Raw genomic sequence first — 23,736 nt, 5'->3', positions numbered from 1 at the left:
TATGATCATGGGAAGATACATGTTATCGGCTTATGGTCAGACAGTTAACATGCCACAAAACAACTTAAGGTCAGTCAATTCTCAGAACAGTGGGAACAATTTATGATGTATAATTTGCAAGATTACTGAGGAAGAACAATTCTAATGTTGCTAACTAAAAAGAAAATGGAGTCTGCTGTCCATCAACATGGTAGATATATATCTTTCTATATAAGCCCAGCTGGTTGACATATATATTTATTAAGAAGCAGTGATTTTCCCTGTTTTCTTGTAAAATGAATAGCTGGTTCCCCATGGCCCAAGGTCGTTACCCTGTGAAGTTGATTTCTGAACATTTCCCTAAACAATGTGATAGCTTTCAGAGTCCATTACTTACAACATTATTTCCAGACCCAGCTATTTTATTTTTCTTATACAGGCAAATACAAATTAAAAGGCAGGGTTCCATCCATCCTACTTAAAATGAGAATTGCAGAAACCAGTATGTTCTAGATTGCTTATTCCTCAGAAATCAGTACATCCAACTGGGTGGTGTGGCCCATACATTTAATTCCAGCACTCAGGAGGCATAGGCAGGCAGATCTCTGTGAGTTCAAGGCCAGCCTGGTCTACAGAATGAGTTCCAGGACAGCCAGGGCTGTTACACAGAAAAACCCTATTTCAAAAAACAAAAAACAAAAACCAAACAAACAAAAAGAAACCAGTACATCCTGGATTGCTTATTTTCCAGAAACCAGTGTGTTCCAGATTGTGTATTGTTCAGAATACAGTGTGCCCTACCTAGCCTGTTTGTTCTTTGTTGCTGGCTGGCATTTGGAGATTGTTAGTCTCACACCATTCACTGTTTCAGAGTAATACTCAGACAACCTTAGATGTTTTCTACAGAGCAACTTTAGCCACTAGCTGACACTTGTGACTTCCGGGGACTTATTCTGTCCCCCGTGCTTTGTGGGAAGAGTACTCAGGGTTATCTTTTGGACACTGTTTCCCTTAAACCCCATGAGAAATGTAAAGCTATGCCAGGGATTTGGGGGTGGGGTGGGGTATGAGCTGCACCTGGAGGAACTCCCCTCTTTGTGGCTCTCAGTAGAGCATGTGACCGTCCTTCAGGGGCCCCCCTGTAGCCTCCATGTGGGCTACTGCTGTCAGATCACAGGACTGGAATGATCCTTGGGCTACTACTGTCCAGGAGGTATTGTGCTACTTTCTGGTCACATTTTGACCTGTAGTCTTGCTCATTTGACTTGCTGTCCTCTCACCGGTGTTTGACACAAAAACAAAATTTCCTTTCTTTTTCAGAAGTGTGTTACAGAAGAGTGTTTCTTTTTTGAACGCTTGGAATCTAATAACTACAATACTTACCGGTCAAGGAAATACTCCAGCTGGTATGTGGCACTGAAGCGAACTGGGCAGTATAAACTCGGATCCAAAACGGGACCTGGGCAGAAGGCCATACTCTTCCTTCCGATGTCTGCTAAGAGCTGACTCACTGTAGAAACTGTTAATGAGAGAAAAGGATGAACACTACTAAGTTTGGATACCTGGTTTGATCATTCATTATGTAACAAGACACTTAACCATTACCTCAGTAAAGAAAAACAGCAATTTTTGGAAAAAAAATAATTTAGACTTCCCCCTTTTATAGAGCTTTGGTTGTGACCCAGTGATGATTAGAGCCACAATCTTTTTCATTTGTTTTCTTTATTTGAAAAGAGGATTTAAGAATATGTACACTTATGGATTTCCATCATGGAAATCATGCAAGTGAGAAGACAGGTGCCAGTCATTAACCGAATTAAATACATAAGACTGTGTCCTTCTTTGGTTCACTTGGATGGCTGCATCCAATCTACTCCCGTTGTGGCTCTGTAACTCTCTGGCAGTCCCCTGTGATAGAGTTTGTAGAACAGGCCTGTGTACACTGCAGGGAGTTCCTCCATACTGAGGTCAATTTTGTCAAACCCTTCCCTGTGTCCATACAGCAATAGTCTAGCCACCCTGCTGGTGATGGGGGTTGTGTTTTCAGTCCTGGCAAGTTTTTCTAGATCCATCCATTCACACTTCAAGCATTCCTGCTGACAGAAGTTGATAGTGAAGGAATATGGCTGCAAGCGGCAGATCAGGTACATGTCTGACTTCCCAAAGGCTCCAGGGTTCCTGTGTTGCTGCCGGATGCTCAGCAGGGACCTGAATTCTGACTTCACACCAGTTTCTTCGAAAACCTCTCGGACTGCTGTGTCACCTGCGTGAAATAGAGAAACAACTATAGAGATTTCGTTCTTAGAGATGCCATCAAAGGTTTTCAGTTAAAATCTGGAAATTTAACAGCCAAGCTTTGTCTTCAAACTGCTTTCTGGATGTTGTATAATGCACTTTGTATTTAAGATGCTTTTGAAACACTGAGGGTCCTCTTGGAGGCCAAGCACATGTCACATGTGGGAGCCACATCTTAACCTCTTCCTGTTCTATTTCTCAAACGAACACATTTGCAAACAAAGCTGCAGTTAACATTCTGACCAACCCTTCCTTCCCTTTTGTCCTGCCCTGAACATCCATCAAACTGCCTGAGTTTGTGAACATTAGAACTGAGAGAAAGGACCCGTCCTTTGTTACAGAAGGTTGTAGTGATGAACATACTTGAGATAGCTGTGAAATGACTCTGACTTCTTTGTGAGCTCAAGCCCACTGCCTCACAGGACAAGGTCCTTCACCAGGGTTATGCCCCCTCCTAGCCAGCTGCTGGTGGATCCCACCATGGTTATGCTCCCCTCCTAGCTGCTGGTGGATTCCACCATGGTTATACCCCCTCCTAGCTGCCAGTGTATCCTAGCCTGATTTGCAAACGGCTTTTCCTTTTCTAGACACCTAGGAAGACTGAATGGACTTCGCTAATTCTGATGCTCTATAGCTGCCTGCTTCAACTGCTTTTCTGGTAAACTTTAGAATTGTTATAGATTGTTTAGTGCCTTCTAATGCCTCTCTGGATGTCTGCCAAATAACACCTAAGTTTGTCTTACCAGTGATTCTACTGATAACACCTATGCAATGACGAGCAATCACAAGCACACAGTTCCTGTGCACTCAAACCATGGGCTCTTTCCTGCCCCACTAGACACATACCAGCACCTAAGACATGCTCTTGTTTCTAAAAAACAGTTCTGGAACAGTTCACAGGAACAGTAACTTGGTCTAAAACACTTGACATTTATCCACCATTCTTTAATTGTATGCTGACTTCCCCTGTGTGGCTGAAATTTGTTCATAGGTTAAGCATCGCCAAAGTGATAGGAGACTTTCAGCATGTGAGCTTCCTTGAGCTCCCTCTGGCCCTGCTCAAGATCCCTGGTTAGCTGAAGTAAGATATGTCTTTCACTCATGGTAATGTCATATTTTAGGAAGGTATTTTATTCCTTTGAACCATACAAGACACCCTTCGACTCACGCCTTAAGGACTTCAGTTTGATTTGCATTTTCCCAACATAATTTCTTAAAAACTCTCAGCATATCAATGTTTCACCTACCTTGCATTATCAGAGATGAAAGATTCCAAACAAATGAGCTTTCCAATTAACTAGTATTCATTTACTGGTATTTAATAACAGGCTAATTAACAGCCAGTAAATGTTGAACTGCTCAGGGTGGTAACATTCCAAAAGTGTATTTCATGCTTTCCCAAACAAAGGTTTCAATAATATAATTTCCAGGTGGTCTAAACAATCCGGCTTCTTCATTAGAACACTTTTATTTTGTACTGGCTATCAATAGAAATAAGTTGTAGAAGACCAGGTTCTAAAGCTATGATGAATGCCAATGTCTGCTTTTTAGTTCAGATAAGTTATTTTGATAACCACAAATACTTAAAAAAAAAAACTGGCAGTGCATTTAAAATGATCTAGACTTAAAGGAAAGACTCTGAAGTTATACTTAAAATTAAATTCATGCATACTTTACATGAAAATGTTTTGTTTTGTTTTGTTTTTTTTATTTACATCTAAGTCTGTCTGAAATTTTTAGGATTTACTGAAGTTCAAAGGGAAAAAACCCCACTTCAATTCATTTGAAAAGGTATGTCTCGGGAAGGAAAGGCATATGGGGCTGCAGATGGCTTCCCCTCAGTGTAGGGTGAAAAAGCTAGACTTGAGTTAACTTGATCATATGCCCTCACACATCATATAGGTAATGGAAGTAAATGAAGAAGGAGGCCTTAGAGAAAAAATGGCCCTACTCTCAGTATTTGGCACCCCTACAAAATAGACATGTTTCTGAAGACATGGTCTAAGTAGCACAGGATAGCCTGAAATACCATCCTCTTTCCTCAGCCTCCTTAGTACTGGGATAAACAGACATGTGCCATCACATTAATGTCCCGAGAGTAGACACTGTCAACAGACTATCCCCCACCACACACACACACACACACACACACACACACACACACACACACACACAGAGAGAGAGAGAGAGAGAGAGAGAGAGAGAGAGACAACTAAGCAAACCATCATTGAGAACATAAAACCAAGGTTTGTTTTACATATTTGAATGTCATCAGCATGCTCATGGGTTGTTAGGAGCTGGCCATGTAAATACAGGCAGGGCATTTGGATCTGTCTAATATTTAAAAACTCAAGACTTCATGAACATACACTCAAATATAAATAAACACAGGAGACTGCTCTAATACAGTGACTGGTTAAGGAGAAATGATAATGTAAAAGAAAAGGTCTTTGAGAAATAATATTCATATCTAAGTATTTATCAGGATGATATTGAATTTAACCTAATGGTTTAAACAGCATAATTCTATTCTTTATAGATCAGTCCTTAGCTCCCAGCCTTTCTCCCTATGTTTTGGTGGGAGATGGGAGGCATATAATTTCTCACTTGAGACTTCCTCATAAGGTATTTTATTATGTTTTGGGCTATTCATAATAAATAGCAAAATCTTCAAAGGAGAATTATATCATTATCTCCTTGTAGTTGGCTTTATTATACTTCAAAGTTCATTTAAAAAATTTTCACCCATATGTGACCATAATATAGTCAAGAATTCAAAATTTAATAATTTTAGACTTATTTGAAAAATATAAAGAACTTTACTGGTAACATCTCAGTTGCTGTCTTTCAGAGGACCTCAGAGCACTCCTGGAAAGGGGTGTTAATGCTCCCTAGGGATGGGCTGTCCTAGAAAACTCGTGCTCACTACATATCAGCCCTCAGAGTCTGTCTGAAATTGTCTGACTTCGTCTGAACCAATTAGAATATTTAAATTCTTAGTTTTAGCCATAAAAGCAAGGAAGGAAACATGAATTTTCCAAACATTTTCAAACTTATCAGAAACATATAGATACATACCAATATCTTCTCCGGGCTCTGACAGGCCTCCTGGAAACTTCCACATATTTTTCAACTGCAGCGCAAAGTAAATAGTTGGTGTCATGATTCGCTCTCATTCTCCCTGTCTCCGTCTGCTTCTATCCTAGCCCACCTACAGCTGGCCATGGCAGTAAAAACTAGTTTTTTAGTGATTTTACTCTATTTCCCCCAACTTTCCTATTACATCATCTTTTCTCTTTTGATGAAGATGGTGACTGAAGAAATCTTTTCCTCTCATTCTTCAGGAAATGGAAGTGGTGTTATTTAGCTAATGTGATATAACTTGTATTAATGAACCTTTGGAGGGAAGTATCTATTAATTTGTGTACTTTACAGAACCTGGCTGCTAGTTAACTATGAACAAATAGGATCTTACAGATGCTGCTATAAGTAGAGTACAGAATAATGTAACCACCGAGGTATGCTACTCTAGAGTTTCATATGCATTTACTGGATTTTGTTTCTAATCACAGATATTACTCAAATTTTCTTCATGTCAATAGTTTTATGTAAAATGTTATTGCTTTTAATAAGTAGTGTGAATAAAATTAATTTGGTTTCTTGGCTATCATTTCTTTGTAGTCACATCAATTATGTCTATTTGTGGGAGGGGGGGAAGGACGCTAAGGAGGTAAACCTGATCTCTGGGAGAAATAAGAATGGAGCAAAAATAATTATGAGCTGGCACAAGACAGTTCTCTCATGGCTGACATGATTTGTCTCCTTGTAAATTCTGTTATATGTGTTCATCATACTATAAATCTCAAGTATAGGAAGTGACATCATAAGCCATCAGATCTCATATCCTTCATTCATAAAACCTGTGGACCTTCCACTGTGCATTGTGACCCTTTATCTTCCTGGAAGTGTGCTGCTGGGAGCATGCATCCCCTCTCAGCTATGTGGACTTGCAGACCAGTGGCAGGGTTCCTGCTTTCCATACACTGTTGATTACAGTACAGAATCCAGGCTTTCCACCCTTCTGTGTCCAACTCAGGCTTGACACTAACTTACGAAGCATGTTATGCCTTACTTTACTAGTATAGAAATCTACTTCATCTGCAAGGAAAAACATAGTCTTTTGGGTTACACTTTGAAGTGGTTTTGGAAGCTTTTTTTCTCTGGAAACTGATAAGATATTGGACACTATCATCATAAACTCTGTAATAAAGATGAATGATGTAATAGGGCACTTGAGAACTTGGTATTATTATGACATTAACCTGCCCATACACCATTATTCTGTCATCACTGGCCTGTCAATAGCTATGATTTGTATTTCAAGCCTAAACTCATGTCTGGTTCTCAGAAATCCTCACAGTGGGTCTTAACATGTCTGTCAAATCACATCCCCTACTCTCTAATTATTACCATTCAATGTATATGTTTATGTTTCAACCCAAGCATAAAACTTACTAAAGTTTAGGCATAGTACTACCTTAGGTGCTTTGTAAGTTTACGTTGATGGAAGAAAGTTTGAGTCAGAGATATGACCCTAATTTGAGCCTCATAAGTTACTTAGAGTAATTTTAGATAGCACGCCTGAGAAATTATGATGCTGTAAGTATATATAATGAGGAAAATGTTTTATTTTGTCCTTCAGTATTTAATGAAGGGTCAGAAAGTGTAAAGATAAATACACTTGCTGGACTCTAGCTCAGAGTCAGCACTAGCCCTGACTTGATTCCCAGCACCAGAGTAGAAAAGGCATTCTCCTTCACTTTGACACCAATGTGGAGCATCAAAGCACCTCTAACTATGGTCTTCTCTCAATCTGCTGCTTCTAACAGCCTGGACTCCACCTTTAAGCCTTTATGTACTGTCGCCAGTCTCTCAGATCAAATCCCACAGTGATGGTTCTGCTTGGTGGCCAATGTGGCAGCCACTGGTTGAACTCTGTGCCCTGTGCCTTCACACAATCAATTCTAATTTCTCAATTTATTTTTCTATCCTTTATACTTTAAAAATTATTTTCAATTTTTACTTATATGTATGAGCAAGTGTGTGTGTGTGTGTGTGTGTGTGTGTGTGCGCGCGCGCATGTGTGCATGTATGCCACATGGACGAGGGTACCTGCAGAGGTAAAAGAAGGCACCAGATTCCCACAAGCCAGAGAAAGAGGTGGTTGTGAGCCTCCTGACATGACTGCTATGAGCCAAACTCTGGTTTGAGTAGCAAGTGCTTTCAACTGCTGAGCCATCTCTCTGGTTCCACTCTCTTCTCTCCTCCTCTCCCCTCCCCTCCCCTTTTCTCCCCTTCCCTCCCCTCCTCTCCCCTCCTCTCCTCTCTTCCTTCCTTTTCCCTCCCCCTCCTTCCCCTGCTCTTTCTTAACCTGGTAAGAAACTCAACTAGTCTCAGTTTGAAATGCCATTTCCTCTGAAGCATCTCTGGAGGCTTTCATGGCAAATAATCCATTTTACGACTATCCAGAGGCTGATGAGCTACAGGAATGTTGGGGTAGTATGTTTTCAATTTCTGTATTGTCCATACTGGGAGCAGAGCTCCGGCAACACTAAGAATGCTACTTCAGTAATGTGTCTTCCCAGGTAACACTCATGTGTAATAGTCTACAGCCAGGAAGTAAGCATGGCACCGAGGATCACACTGGTGGATTCAGTTCTCTATCACAACTTTATTTAAAGGAGTATCTAAGTGTCCCATAACTGCTTAGAAATAGCTACTAAGGTATCTCTCTACATTCCCTTAGCCACCCAACATTTCTACATGTTACTTTTCTCTATGGAAAATATGGAAAGCAATTTATAAGGCAGGAACAACTTACTTTATTTCGATCTTGTACAACTAGCACTTTTCTGGTCCTATCATCAAATACAGCACCTTTTTGGGGAAAAGATAATTACAACATATTAATTTCACTCATTTTCAACTCCTCCCATAGTTACCTGTGGTCATTAGAATCCCATATGTATTTGAAGGCCTGGTCCAGTTACCTCAGCCAAGAAGACTGTAAAACCTCTCCACTAAGGAGGGCATTGCTCAGCTGACCAGTTTTCTCTCTCTCCTTTCCTCTTCTCTCCCCTCCCTCCCTCCTTCCTTCCTTCCCTCCCTCCCTCCTTCCCTTCCTTCCTTCCCCCTTCCTTCCTTCCTTCCTCTTTCCTTCCTCTTTCCTTCCCCCTTCCTTCCTTCCTTCCTCTTTCCTTCCCCCTTCCTTCCTTCCTTCCTTCCTTCCTTCCTTCCTTCCTTCCTCCTTCCTTTTCCCTCCCACAGCAATTTGGCACTCCAGGGTAAAGTAGATACAGCATGTTAAACACCTACAAGAATCATATGTATAAACTTTTTCTATAGATTGTATATGCCTCACAGCATAGACTAGATGAACATCTTTTAATAACATTTTCTTTGGTTTGGTGTTCAAACAGTTGTGAGTGCTTGCTGCAGTCGGTCCGGCTCTCTTTAGAGACACTGTCTATTGAGAGCCTAGAACATTTTCTTTCTCACAGATATAGAAGCTAAGAAGCCCAGAATCAAAACGCTGATCCACACAGTGTCTTTGAGGGGCTAGTTCTTATAGAGAGCACCCCACAGGGGTAAGGGTGGACCCCTTAGGCTCTGCCAATAGGGGCTCTGCTCTAATGCTCTGTCCACAGGACCAAGTCACCTGCACAGGCTTCACCTATTAGTGCCATCACCCTGGGGATTAGGTTTCTAATGTGACACAAGCATTCATACCTCAGTGCTCAAAACAATAAAGACATAACAACTTCTTGTTCAAATTCTTACTCCTGGAAGCACAATGCAGATCTCTGCTTCCTGACAGAGATCCCAACTATCTCAACATCCATCAAGATCCATCTGAAACCAGTTACATTTCCTTACTGAGGATGCATATTTTACAGCACACTCAGACATTTGGAAGGCTTTATTTGCGTGTTCTTAAAGTTCTAATCTGGCTCTTTCATTTACGAATTCATGATACACACTGCTCAGTACACCATGGACTTTCCTGGATGTTATGACCCAACCACAATCTTCCTTTAGTACTTAAAAAATTTTCTCCTTGTAAACACCAGGCTGGAGGAAACCACAGAGACAGCTGACCTGAACAAGGGGGAGCTCATGGACCCCAGACTGATAGCTGGGAAACCAGCATTAGACAGACTCAGACCCCCTGAACATGGGTCTCAGTTACAAGGCCTGGGCAGTCTAAGGGACCTCTGACAGTGGAACCAGGATGTATATCCCTAGTGTAGGAATGGACTTCAGGAGCCTGTTCCCCATGGAGGGATACTCCCTTAGCATAGAGACACGGGGGAGGGTGTAGGCCCTAACCAAAATGATTTGACTGACTTTGATGATCCCTCATTAAAGGCCTAACCCTCCTTGGGGAGTGGGTGGGGATGGGATAGGGGGGTTGTGAGAGGCATGGGAGGATGGGAGGTAGAGGGAACTGGGATTGATATGCAAAATAAGAAAAATATTAAAAATTAAAAAAGGAAAAAATTCCCCTTTTTATGTGTATGGGTGCTTTGCCTGCATGTGTGTCTGTACCATGTGTACGCAGTGCCTGAGGAGGTCAGAGAGGGCAGCGGGTCCTCGAGGCCTGGACTCACAGTGTTGTGAGTTCCCATGTGCGTGTCAGGAATTGAACTCAGATCCTCTGGAGGATCACCAAGTGCTTTTAACTGCTGAACTGCCGAGCCATCTCTCCAGTTTTTAGCTTTTGTTTGTTTGGGTTTTTGAGATAGCTGTGGCTGTGCTGGAACTCACTCTGTAGACCAGGCTGGCTTGGAATGCACAGAGGCCCATCTGCCTCTGCCTCCTGAGTGCTGGGATTAAAGGCATGAACCACCACCGCCCACCCAGATAGCTTTTAGTATTTTTGTTTGGCCAATCCTGGATCAAAAACATAAATAATACTTTAATGATTTGTACTAGATTCCTTGAAATGGAATAACTTAAACATATTCAAATGAGAAGATATTTTCTATATATTTACCAATTCTTTCAATATTCATCGAGTCTTTTTATGTAACATACAGAAGTCCTTTATGTATTAACTGAGTTCCTATTATTTATGAGGTGTAGTAAATACAGCAAAACTTCCTGTGCTGAGATTCATATCCTACTGTGTGTAGAGTGGAGACAAATTAAAGGTAAGTTACACAGAATGTCTGAAAGTGGTTAAAAAAAAAAAAGAAATGTAAAGGCAACAAATGTGAAAGGAGCTATTTGGAATTGAGGGGCTGGAGAGATGCTCACGGCTTGAGAATCTATACTGTCCTTGCAGAAGACTCTGGTTCAGTTCCCAGAATTCACTTCAGACACCTTGCAACTACTTGTAACTCCAGCTCCCAGGATTTGATGGCTTTCTCTGGTCTCTATGGGTACCTGCACACACATGACAGACACACATACACACATGCTCATAAATAACATTTATTTTAAAAATTTAAACGTTAAAAAGTACCTGAAATGAAGCACTACACTTGGTGTTCTGAGGCAGGAAAAGACACCGATAACTGTAATTAACTCCAATGAAAGAGATAACATAAGATGTAAGTCTAACTGGACTTTCCAAGGGAGTAGAATGCCAAGAAACCTATTTTTAGATTCGAAGGTTTTGTGATTACCTAGCATCTCTTTTCTTTAATGTGTTCACTAACATTAGCATCTACTGTCAGAGTGAATGCTACTAAGCATAACTGGAGCGACCCCTGCTGGTCATAGCATAAAGCTAAAGCAACATATGACTGGGATTAAACAGAAGTTCCTTTCCAGCACATTGTGCAGAGTGGTTCCTATACAATTAGCCCATGGGTCTGTCACATGGTCATGTGGATGTCATAAGGAGTTATAAGTTCACACAGCCATCAGTGGCAGAGCTGGGCTTAATAGCCAGGGTTCAGTCCAAGTGGGCAGGCACTTAAGGGCAGCACTGCTCCATCTACACACAGCAACTGTTCTGTACTTAACGATGTCATCATCCGTCCGTCCGTCTGTCCGTCCGTCCACCCACCCACCCACCCACCCTCCCATCCATCCACCCACCCACCAATCCATCCACCCACCCACCCATCCATCCATCCATCCACCCACCTATCCACCCACCCACCCATCCATCCACCCACCCACTCATCCATCCATCCATCCACCCACCCATCCATCCACCCACCCACTCATCCATCCATCCACCCACCCACCCACCCATCCATCCATCCATCCACCCACCCATCCACCCACCCACCCATCCATCCATCTCTCCCTCCCTCCTCACTCCCCCATGGTATACTGGATGCCTACTTTGTACTAGGCTTTGTATTTAGCTTGAGGAAACACTGGTGAATTAAGACACAAAATGTCTGGCTTCAGGGAGAGTAAGTACATATATAACTTTGGGTTGTGTGCAGTGCTATAAAGAAAAGCAGATCTAGATAAAGAATCATAGACTGGTGAAGCGGGCATGAAGGAGTCCTTATCTTAGACAGGAAGTTTAAGAGTTTTTCTGAAGTCAGTAAAGTGTAAACAAGGGAACCAGGTTCAGATCCTTGGCTTCCACATAAAAAGCCAGGCACAGTACATCTGCAGACCCAGGGTGGAGAAGCCCCTTGGCCTGCTACCTCACCAGCCTAGCCAAATCAGTTGCTGCATGTTATAAAACACTAGGCAGATGGCACTTGAGGATGCCACCCATGGTTGTGCCCTGGCCTACACATACGCATGCATGTACACACACACACACACACACACACACACACATTCACTCACATAATACACACATACGCACACACTCACTCAGTGGCTTTGCATGACTTCTGATGAAGCAGCAGCCTATCACCAAATGACTGGATAGAATCCTCTGAGGTAGGGTGAACAGAATACTTCTGAATGTCTACTTGCTGTAGGGGAAGAAGGTTATAGAGAGCATAGTACTGGACATTCTCATTAGCTCATCTACAACACTTTAGATACACAGACCAGCCTAAAACCTCATATAAACTATATGAAAACCCCAAATTACTGAGGTAATAGTTAACCTGCATTGTTCTTTCACTTATTTAAGGATTCCTTTTTATTTTAAGAATGTGTGTGAAAAAAGTGTGTGTGTGTGTGTGTGTGTGTGTGTGTGTGTGTGTAATAGAGCAGACTCTCATGGGTCTCCCATGGGTGTCACTGGGAAGCGGGCTTTGCAGGGAGGAGAGGAACCTGCTGTAGGATACAGGCGGGAATTGAGGCAAGTTCGGGGGATAATCAGCATCTGGCACCCCGTCCAGTTGCTGTGGCCATGAAGGCACTGGGTTGGGTGGGGACTGGGAGTCATTCAGATCACCTGTTAGGTGATAGCTGTCTCACCCTGTGAAATAGGATCATCAGATGTCTTTTTCCTGGCCAGCTGTGGTAGGAGTTCCCTGCCCAGGAGATCATCAGCGGTTCTCCCTTGGCCAAGGGTCTGCTGTGCCCTGTGTGGTTCTCAGTCCCTGGGTCTCCACCTTGTTTAAGAAGGAGCTGTCTCCACATTTTCTGTCTCACACTCCGTGCTCTGTAGCATCCCTTTTGTGATTAGTTTCCACTAGGATGGAACATGGCCCTGGTTTGAGGTGTGTGTGGTGTGTGTTATGGAAACCTAAGAATTCCTTTACCCTGCCTCTCAAAAGACAGCCCTGAGGGCAGTAGCAACAACAGCTGGCACAGAAAAATGAGTAGGAATCAGAACTTTGGGGTGGAAGTAGCTGGTCATTTTGGCAAGTCCTCTGGGAGATTCCAATGCCCTCAGCAGTGAGAATTTCCTGTTTCTGAAGTGTGGTGATATATTTTTTTATGACTTATCAAAGTTTGCCTGAGGGTTCAGAAAAGCATCAGCCTCAAGCTATAGAGATCAGGCAGTGGTGATACACTCCTTTAATCCCAGCAGCCAGAAGCTAGGAGGTGGTGGTACAAGCCTGTAATCCTAAGACTCAGGATTAAGAGGTAGACAGATCCCTGTGAGTCCAAGGCCACCCAGATCTACACAAGAGTGAATCAGTCTAAAAGAGAATTATAGCTTATACCTCTAATCCCAACATTAGGGAAGTATATAAGACAGAAGCAAGGTCTCAGAGAGGCATTCGTTCTCCAGCCACATTGAGGAGAGACAGCAGTCTGAGGTTTGGTAGAGCCAAGATTGCCTTTCAGTCTGAGGTAGAGTGAGAGAAAGTACCCCACTGCTTTGCTTTTCTGATCTTCAGCTTGAAGCCTGAACCCAATATCTGTCTCTGGGTGTTTTATTTATCATGTAACACTGAAGTTAACTGTAGAGGTCAAGGCTCTACACTATTTATACTGTTCTATCTTAACTACGATTTGGCACAATAACCATTTAAAGTCTTAGGAAGTAATAGTCAAATGATTAAATGGTTAGTTAGTCTCATTTCAAGTTCAACCTAAAAGTTTTCCTGTACCACTATACACATTTAGTGTATATTTAGTACTAGTATATGTGAAACAACCATGAAATTTGTCAGAATCAGAATGGGGTTCCTTGTGCCGATCCCAACAAAAGGAGATAAAGCTGGGAGATTACAAAGACAAGTCCTTAACATGAATGCCTGATAATAACTACTACAAAGGACTCCTGAAACCATAGTTGGCCGAAGCCAGGACGAAGAGTACTCCATGAGGACATGCTCAACCTTTGACCGATGCCAATATTACCCTTAATGTCTGTGTTCAAGGATTACTCTTTTAAGAACCTACTCTAATATTCTGTTTCATCTTTTAAAACTTATTCTTGTCTTCATGAATATGTTTCAAGTTTATTATGACATATATGTTCTGACTGCAATACACTTGAATTACCAAAACAAAACAACACCACCTTTCTTTCTAGAGATTTCATTGTTAATTTGGGATGATATGTGCTTTTATTTCCTTATCCCCATTCAGTGCCACCACTGAGAAGTGGAGCCCAATCATCTGTGTGGAGCATGTTAAGTGTGGCCTTTGGGAAGCCCACTTCTCTGCTTGTTCTCTGTGCCACTCTGTGATCCAGTCAGCCTTCGTTTTTTGAAAGCTCTATGCTACCGTTGCACAGTTGCTTAATGAACCAGCATCTACTGACAGACTAGCAGCTCAGCTGCAAGGAGACATGGTAAACCTGCAAAAAGGTATTTCCGGTAGGCATGGATCTGAAACTGACCTGCAACCCCTACTTGGTGAGTAGCGTATCCTGGCAGTCTGCTAGGTCCTTCTCCCAGCCACAGAGTCAGCGTGGAGGAATGGGATTCGGCATGGTGGAAGCAAAATCCCAGGGAAGCAGCAGGGGCGATGAAGTGGCTTTGCAGGATGGGGATGTGCAGCCATGCAGCTACCCTTCCTTCAGATCGCCACTGTCGTATGGCAGCTAGAATGCAGAGGGAGGAAGATAACAATCCGTAAAGCTTTTCTGTGAGATGAACAGTCTATGCTTCTCCACATTATTATAGCCCAGTTATGTGATTCTCTGCCCATCACAGTGCTGGCATTTAGAACCATCCCTCCTAAACACAGGTCCAGCACTCAACAGCCATTGCAGAGGGGACAAAGGAACTGACTTAAAACAATTGCACATTTAGTGCTTTCTTCTTTGCCGTATTGGGGATCACAGCTAGGGTCTTGTATATGTTATAGGGTACCTCACCACTGAGACACACCCCAGCCCATTCTGTTTCTTTAATGCCTTAATTTTAACATTCATAATGATGGTGAAGGGTGTTTTTTGTTTGTTTGTTTTTGTTTTTAACTCTCCCTGTGGGAGTTCTGATGTTATTTTTGACTTACAACAAACTGCATGGTGATTAAAGGATTAAAGAAAAGTTTTTTTTTTTTTTTTAAGTCAATTCTCTAATACTAGCCTGAAGAAACTTTTGGATCTTTTCCTTGTGATTTTTGGAGTTAACATAATATCTATAGCTTATATTATGCCTTTAATAATACATTACATATTAAACAGTCTTTTCATAATTAATAATGTCTCTTTGTGTTATTTGGGGCTGATGCTGCTGTGGTACCAGGCTAGTGGGAAGGTGCTTCAATGAAAATGTATTTCTCAATAGCAGCAGCTTCCCTTGTGTTTCCTACACGCCACCCAGCCAGCTTCTACTCTAGACATTTATATTACTTAAAAGTTTAGTATAAACATCATTCTGAATATAAAGGTAGGTTTTCTATCTTAGAAATCTTTACATGTTCTTAATTTCCTGTGGAATTAAACCAGGGGGAAAGGTGCTCACTTATTTGAGCCTTAAATGTTTCAGATGCTTAACATTATTCAAGTGTTAACACTATGAGAGACAGGTAAGCTGAGACTTCAGCAAAGTCACTGATCATCCTACCCTTTCTACCTTGGTGCCCAAGTATGCTATTATCCATTTCCTGGTAACCTGCCTGTCTATTCTCTTTCTTAGCCTTGCTTATGTAAGCTTCTCCCTGCTAGGGACCACAGGCTCCACTTCTTTGGAGGTCAATTTGCCTATCACAGTGATAAGTTTTTGGTCCTTAATAGAGGTCTTGATTTGATCCAACATGCACCGTGGCCATAGGAGCAGATTCTTCTGACCTCACTTTCTCTAACTGAATCCTTCTTAGTTGAGGTATAATGACATAAAGCTAGATGCACAAATCCCAAGTGTGCATTTGAAGAATTCTACCTATGCAGATACTCATAACCAACACCTCCAGAGACTCCTGAACATTTCCATCATGCGGGGTCCTCTGAGCTCCTTCCCAGGCAGTCCTTCCACTCAGATGAGAACAGGGATTTAATTTTCCCTTTAAACTTGCTACTTTGGACCATTCATGTTACACTTCTTCAACTAAAGCATGAGGCTGCCCAGTTCTGACCTCACTTCTTTCCAGCTGTTACTGAAAACCATCTCAACACTGAATCCAGAGCCCATACTAGCTTTGTCCAGAGCCTGTTGATGTTCGTTCCTCATAGTGAAGTTATCTTAGACCTAATTCCATTAAGAATTTCTTCCTTCCCCTTTTCCCCTCTAAGAAACATGGTCCCTCCTCACATTCCCACATCTTGTACCAGGTCCTGGAAACCCAACTCCTGTATGACCTCTTTAAAAAGTCTCTCAAACACTGCACAGGAGCTCCTATTACACGACCTTACCATGTAGTGTCTGTGTGACTCACTGGAATGTGTCACACATCACCTAACCTGCTAACTAGTTTTCTATTTCTAGTTAAAATGCCATGACTTTGCAATCCTCTCACAGAAGCAGAGCTATTTCACTGCCATTGTAAATCTGTCAGGCATGGTAATTATTTATGCTCTGGAAGCAGAGGTAGGAGGGTAGTGAGTGCGTTGCCAGCTTAAGCTATCTATAACATTTACCTGCCTCAAAACCCCTCTGCCAAGAAATAGTCCATGCAGGGCTAGGCACACTATAATCCAAATTTGAGTTGTCAGTAATGAAACAGCAGTGAAGGAATAGTGACCCTCATGGGCAAACATGCTTTAACAGCATTACTAACACATTATAACGTTCAACCTCGAAGAGACAGGCATCCTATCAGGCTTTCTTCTCAGGTTAGTTGTTCCTTACAGGCACTGTCAATTAATTTTGTTTTTATCCCATCCCACCAGAATTAGAAGTGTGAACAAAGTACAGACCCAGAACCAGGGGAGGACCTACTGCCTCTGTGCCTTGGTGCATTATCAGCTGGGATGAGCATGTACTTTTCAGGTTATGAAGACATAAATTCATATTTCTTAAAACAAGATAATTACAGTGAAATGTTTTATTAAATATCTGCAAAAAAGAAATTGTACTTCATAGCTGAGGGACTTATTCAGGGTGGCTTTGATCATACTTACCCAGTAACTAGGGCTAGCATTATTCACCTAAGAGGTCTTTTCAGTGGTATTTGGTTACTGCCTGGCAAAGCACGTGGCACTTGAACCCTAGACATATTTCTAAATCCAGCACTTTCTGGAGTAGTGCTTAGATTAGCATTAGTCACTGTAATGGCAAACACCTGTGTCCTCCACATGTGTACACATAATCAGTGTGGATGAACAGATTCATTCTCCTAGGGGTGGCATTGCAGGAGCCTGGGAGGGGCTTCTCAGCTCTTACAAGCAGGAGAGATGATGAGTAGATTTGGTTTGAAAACGAAGAGCGTTAGAGGCGCTTACTTGCCATGCTGCTAACTGGATCTTCCCATAGCTGAATTTCCACGCTATGTCTTCAGTTTGAGAAACAGACTGCTCTAATAAACCCAAAAGTTAGGGCTCCTACACTGGGCTCAGTGTTCAAAGCTAGTGACGTGTTCCTATTGAAATTGCAAAGCTCTGTAGGTGGAAACAAGCACTGGTTCTTGACCTGCCAACTCCTATCTGTCCCGATCAGGAGACAGTTTTGCCTCGCAAATATTGTGGCAGAATCTAAGTGCTAACGAAACTAAGGCTGCAAAAGGTATCAAACAGTGAGGTTATCAGCGTTTACTAAGAGTTAAATGTGTGGCCGACACCGTGGTAGGCGCTGCGAACCCTCGCCAATAGCAAGGGCGAGTATCCAGGTTTAGACCCGGACGTGGCTGGGGGAACTTCCAGGTCACAAGTAGAGGACCACTGGACGTCCGTTCAGCTTTCACCTCAGAGCCCGCACGCTCCGCCCTGGTTTCCGGGGCCCGAGACCCGCACTTGCCCTGCAAGAGCTTCCGGAAGGCGGCAGCGTCCAGCTCGTGCAGCGCGCGGTGCCGTGCCAGGTGCACGGAGACGCCCCCAAATCTGTCCAGCTCGCCTGGCAGTTCGCCTGCATCTCCCGGGCTGCCCGAGGCTGTGCGTGGCCCTGCCTGGAGCCCCGCTCCGCCTGCACGGAGCAGCGCCGCCTGCAAGCAAACCCGTCTCTGGAGCCACCTCATTGCGGCACCTAGCCTTTCCGTGGCTCCTTAGGCTCCCCATGCCTCGCTCGCCTCGCTCCGCCCCATCTCGCCCCGTCCCGCCCCATCCCGCCCCCTTCTGGCTCAGCCGTGTCTCACTTTCTGCGCTCCCCCCCCCCCCCACGTCGTCTGGTGCAGAGCCTCGTCTCTCCTTCCGGCGATCGTCCCTCCCCGCCTCGCCGCAAACAATCTCGCGGCGTCTTCCGGCGCTCGCTCCGCCCCTCTTCGGTGGGAGGAGAGCTGACCGTAAATTCTCGAAAAGTGTCACCTCCCGCTAAGTTTGAGCTGGGCTTCCCATTTGGCAGAGCTCTCAGTAGAGTTGACCCCGGAGTGTCTTCGGTGGCTCCGGACACAGATGAGAAACTTCAGGGTTTTGTTTTTTTTGCTATTTTTAAGCCAACCGGCACTTGCTTCTAGTCTAGGCAAAGCGGTGTAGTAACCGAAGTTCAGTTTTCAGGGAACCATAGCGTGAGCGGAGGTTGCTACGCCAAAGCCTATCTTCACGAAAGCGTCTGGAGAGACCTCCGCCAACCGCCTCAGACTCGCGCTCTGCGCTCTACGTGGAGCATTACGGCGTGCGCGCCGAGCCGCTGACCTCTGACCTGGAAGTTTTCTCCCCGAGCCGCGCACGTTGAGCCGGCTTTAGGTCGGCTCCTTTTCAGACAGCCTGCGGTCATGTCTTCCAAGAAGAACAGAAAGCGGCAGAAGGAGGGCGCGGAGGGCACCTCGCCCTCGCTGTCCGCTGCTTCGTCTCGCTCGGGGACTCCGGCTCCTCTCGCCCGGCCGGACGTGGCGGCGCCGGGGATGCTGGTGGTGACCAACTTCCTTGAGAAAGGTGAGGAAAGCGGGGGCAGCGGCGAGGCTGAGGCGCCCGAGGGGAGTGCGGCGTGTGGAGGTGGGCGTGACACGGGGGCCCGCGGGCCCTGGCGCCTCGGCGGCGCCCGACCCGAGTTTTCCCTTACTGTGTAGTCTTCCTTTCCTTACTCCGTCAGTGCTGAGATTGAGTTCCCGGCCTTGCCCATGCCAAGCGAGACTACCAACCGAGCCGCGGCCGCTCTCAGATTCACTGCCTATCCGACGCTGCAAACGTGTTTCTTAGCCAGCAGGCATAGCTCACGCTAAAAAAAAGCCAAAATACCGATTTTTGATGGCGAAACCGTGCGGCCTAGCAGACAGCGTTGCGGCTTTAGGAAGGACGGCGTTTCTCCGTCGACCACACGGGTTCTGATGTTTAGTAGTTGCTGTTTAGTTAATTGCACACTAGTGTTAATAGTAAGTTAGCCTTGTCACATCCTTAGCTCATTTAGTGTTGGCAGAAGCGGTGGTAGGCGAGTGCGTAATGATGTCCGTTTTGCAGAGTAGAAAAGGTAAACGGGCTTTCGTGTTTGAGTTCAGATCCGTTTGATTCCAGAGCCATTGTCTTAGGTCAGTTTTGTTGGCTTGGGTGAATGAACAGACTTAAATCATTCACTTGGTAAGGCTTTTAGCATGCTTGATGCATAATTGTTTAGAAAAACTGGAGGAGATTTAACTAGGGGCGTGGTTTTTATGTACAATAAGACTTGAAAGACAATTTGAGGGTTAGCACAGTGTTTTTTATTCTGACTTAGAAACCAGAATACAGCTTGTTCTTGTTCTGTTGCAGACTCAACTCTCTTCAAGTAGATCCTTACTCCTTTAATTTACATATGTTCATCTTCTATCTCAAGCCGCTGCTGAAGTTCTACACCTTCTTTACACCTGTATATTGCCTGCTCATTAAATGGAGTGTTCGCTGCCTATGTGTCAATCACATATCCTGGTCCTATTTGACTTGCATACCATCGTTTACTGGGAGTTGCTTTGTAATGGTCACAGCTTGTCTCTTTTGGCAAACCAGTGGATGGTTTTCATTACTCGTCTTTTGATGCCTGCACCTTTTGGCATTGTTCATCTTCCTCAAAGCACCTTGCTATTTACTTTATTTATCATTAGACTTCCATAATTTTATCCATGTGCATTGGCAATCATTTTCTTTGCATGTTTCTTCCATCTGATTATGAAATATTGAAGTTTCTTAATTCTTAGTCTGATTATCTTCTTTTTTTTCTCTAAATATATATCGCAAGAATATCCAAAGCTAAGTTTCTCATTTATATCATCTTCAATTTTGATTAGTTTTTGTAAAGTGTACTGTTTCTAAGGATTGGGGCATACATTTAATCCCCGCACTCAGGAGTCAGAGGCAGGTGCATCTCTATGAGTTCGAGGCCAGCCTGGTCTACAGAGCCAGTAAATAGCGCAGTTAGAAAAATAAAAAGCAAAATAATGAAATTTACTGTGCTCACAGACACAAACTTTTATCTGCTTGCAGTAAAAGTTTCTAAGTGATTTTTAAATACTTACAGCCTTATGAACTTGTAACAACTAGTTTTTAGACTATATCTTGAATAGTATTGTCCATTACCTCGTCCCTTTAATTTTTCAAAGTCACTTTAGAACCAACTTCTTAAGTCTACTTCTTCCAGTAGTACAACCTTTAGTCCTTTAAAAATGTAGAAACCACTTGGTGGTGGCACACGCTTCTAATCCCAGCACTGGTAGGCGGATCTCGAGTTTGAGGCCAGCCTGGTCTACAGAGTGAGTTCCAGGACAGTTAGAGCTACACAGAGAAACCCTGTCTGGAAAACAAATCAGAAATCTAGGGGTTAGACATAACACAGCTCATTCTCATATCTTTCACCACTGAGTCCTTTATTGCATTCCTGCTGTTTCTGTTTCAAATTCAGACACTATCATCCTTCATCTGAACTCCTACAATAGCCATTATTTGATTTCCCTGCGTGCAATTTTATTCTCTTGCTCTTTTTTTTCTACTTTATAGTCAGAGTAACCTTTTAAAATGGACAGAGATACTACGATTTGTCACTGTGGACTTCATTGCTGTCAGGGTTAATTAAGACTGTTATCTTGGTACAATACACTGCCCCTCGTGTTTTTGCTTTCCTTAATCAACTCTCTTGTCTCTCATCAGTCTTTTAGTCTCTAAAGGATGCATCATATGCCTCTCTGTCCACAGCGTCTCTGCATGCTTTTTCTGTTAAGAAAAATACTATCTCTTCATATTGAGTTATTTCTTCCTCTTCCTACACACCAGAATTTTAACAGTACTTTCTTTTGAATAGCATTCTCTAGTTCTTCCAAATTATGTCAGATCTCATGGAAGAGACTTTGCTAGGAATCTCAGTCATTTTGTTGTTATGTTGTCTTAGTTTGTTACGAAGCAGTTATCCCGTACTGGTTGATAACTCATCCTACTAGGTTATAAACTCAATGAGGCAATGGAGCAAGGGTGGATGGTTGTTAGAAATTGGCCTTATGGGAGGTGAAATGACTCAGTGGGTGAAGATCTTGTGGCACAGACATAAAGACCAGAATTCAGTTATCAAGCACCTATGTAAAAAGCTTGGCGTGGAGGTGGGGAAGATGGTTCTGTGGGTTTGAATCCTCAGCACCCATGTATGGCTGGGTGTCTTATAACATGATAATTGGTAGCTAAAGACAGGTGTACCCTAAGAGCTCACTGGCCCAGAGTAGCCAAAAGGTATCAGGCTTCCTTCTGATTGAGTAAGGCACATAACACAGGATTATGATGTGGGGATGCATACCTGTGATTCATTGGGGGGGGGGGGCTGCCTTTGTTTCCTTCCTGTTGCTATGATAAAATACCCTGAAAAGGCAGCTTAAGGGAGAATGGATTTTTTATTTTATTTTTTATGGCTCACAATTTCAGATTGTAGTTTTTCACAGGAAGTTACAAATGGCAGGACCTTGAGCGAAATATCCACTTTATATCCACAGTCATAGCAGAGAACAGTAAGTTCTTGTGTGCATTCATTGCTTCCTTTTGATTGTGACTGTCATGTGACTAGCTGCTCTAAGCGCCTGTTGCTGTGAGTTCACGTTTGATCCTTGGAATCTGCATGGTATAAAGGACCCCTGAAATTGGCCTCTTCCCCCCATGTACATGCATGCACACTCTAAATGTAAAGTCTAGGAAGAGTGAGGACTGGTAGAGTTCTGTAGACTGCTTGAGTCAATTTGGCTGTTATAAGCAGAGCACTGTAGAATAGTATATTAGAAACAAGAACTTGGATGAAAATTTGTACATGATCTCCATTAACTGGGAGGGGTGGAGTTTTTTAGGGAAGGTTTTAAAATCCTGGATGGTGTGGTTCATAAGCGGAAACAAGCGTCCAGAGCCAGATAAATGTTCTAATGGTAGCCTTTGAAACCTAGCAGCTGACTGTCTTTCTGCAGAGACTGCTGGAAGTATAGTTAGTTTTTGTAGTTGGTGCTGTCTTCCACAGTGCACAGTGCTTAGGACAGAACTCAAGGCCTTGGCCATGCTAGGGAAGTACTCTACTCTGACCTAATATACCTCAGCCTCAGTATGTTCTTAATGAACCAAGAGATTTCTTTACTTTAAACTTTGTAGGTTTTACAGATTATACTCACACATTGCTAGTAAACATTCAAAAATGTTTGACTTTACGTTACTTTAAAAAAGAGGATTTCTTCAGGATATGATAAATTCATTGGTTTTATGTAGAATTTTCATTTATGTAAAAATGCCTTAATTTTAGTTATAAAATGATATAAAATAAATTCTCTCTTCTTTTATAGTAGATGGCAAAGTTCCTAAGACATTCCAGAATTCCCTTGTTCATCTTGGACTTAATACAATGAAGTCTGCCAACATATGTATAGGTCGACCAGTGCTCCTTACCAGTTTGGATGGAAAGCAGGAGGTACAATTCCTTATCCTTTTACTGGAAGCATTGGAAATTGTGATACAAGCAGGAGTCAGTAAACAAAAGTTTTTAATTGTGTATGTGCCTTGGGAGTTGGTTCTTACCTTCCAAGATGTCTGTTTCAGGAGTCATACTCAGGTTGTTAGGCTTGCTAGCAATAGCAAGTGTCTTTACCTGTTGAACCATCTTGCTGACTCAAAAAAAATGTACTTTTAAAGATAGTCATATGGGTGCTAGAGAGATGGCTCAGCGGTTGAGAATGTGTACTGTTCTTCCAAAAAAGTCTGAGTTGGTTCCTAGCTCTCACATTGGGCAGTTAACAATTTCATATAGCTTCAGCTGCAGGGGAACCCGATGCCTCTGGCTTCTGTAGACACCAGCACATGTGCACATATACATAATTAAAGTAATAAATCTTTAGGAAACTAGTAAGACTGTCGTGTACATGGTAGTCATTTAGATACCATAGACAAAGGATCATTCCTTTTTTGTTCTTTTTTTTTTTTTAAACAGGGAGGTAGTGGCACATGTCCCTTTAAGCTTTGTTTCTTTTAGTTGTTAAATACGTTTCTGTGCAGAAGTGTAGCCTTGAGGTAAGAAGAGCATCTGCCCTCCATACAAATGCTTACTTGTTCTCCCTGGGTTTGGCTATCCAAGACCAGAGCTTTTACCAGACTTTTATTTAGAAGCTTGCTTGCTTGTC

At 43.0% G+C, this 23,736-nt stretch overlaps 3 protein-coding genes across 5 annotated transcripts in view; 2 read left to right on the top strand and 1 right to left on the bottom strand.

Moving 5' to 3' along the window:
- The window catches only part of Fgf2 (fibroblast growth factor 2), a 51,127-nt gene extending 49,471 nt beyond the window's left edge, over positions 1-1,656 (top strand). The window contains exon 3 of the mRNA XM_051185787.1: positions 1,300-1,656. Within this exon, the coding sequence (XP_051041744.1) occupies positions 1,300-1,485 (186 nt within the window). The 3' untranslated portion in view covers positions 1,486-1,656. The remainder of the gene's footprint in view (positions 1-1,299) is intronic.
- A 26-nt stretch (positions 1,657-1,682) lies between these two features.
- Nudt6 (nudix hydrolase 6) lies at positions 1,683-18,243 on the bottom strand. The gene is made up of 5 exons (XM_051185786.1): positions 18,006-18,243; positions 14,507-14,710; positions 8,156-8,211; positions 5,353-5,407; positions 1,683-2,242 (listed from the first exon to the last, which is right to left on the bottom strand). Exons 1-5 carry the CDS (start codon positions 18,220-18,222, stop codon positions 1,827-1,829), a joined length of 948 nt encoding a protein of 315 aa, XP_051041743.1. The 5' UTR covers positions 18,223-18,243; the 3' UTR covers positions 1,683-1,826.
- A 512-nt stretch (positions 18,244-18,755) lies between these two features.
- Spata5 (spermatogenesis associated 5) overlaps positions 18,756-23,736 on the top strand; it is a 163,457-nt gene continuing 158,476 nt past the window's right edge. Inside the window, exons 1-2 of one of the 3 annotated variants that reach the window (XM_051185785.1) lie at positions 18,756-19,075; positions 22,906-23,030. In XM_051185785.1, the coding sequence (XP_051041742.1) occupies positions 18,916-19,075; positions 22,906-23,030 (285 nt within the window). In that variant the 5' untranslated portion in view covers positions 18,756-18,915. The remainder of the gene's footprint in view (positions 19,076-22,905; positions 23,031-23,736) is intronic. The other 2 variants (XM_051185784.1, XM_051185783.1) reach the window with 2 other exon arrangements.

This window comes from Phodopus roborovskii, unplaced genomic scaffold, assembly GCF_943737965.1.
Source record: "Phodopus roborovskii unplaced genomic scaffold, PHOROB, whole genome shotgun sequence".
NCBI lineage: Eukaryota > Metazoa > Chordata > Mammalia > Rodentia > Cricetidae > Phodopus > Phodopus roborovskii.
Note: the sequence above shows the minus strand (reverse complement) of the source record. Positions and strands in the feature narration are given on the sequence as shown.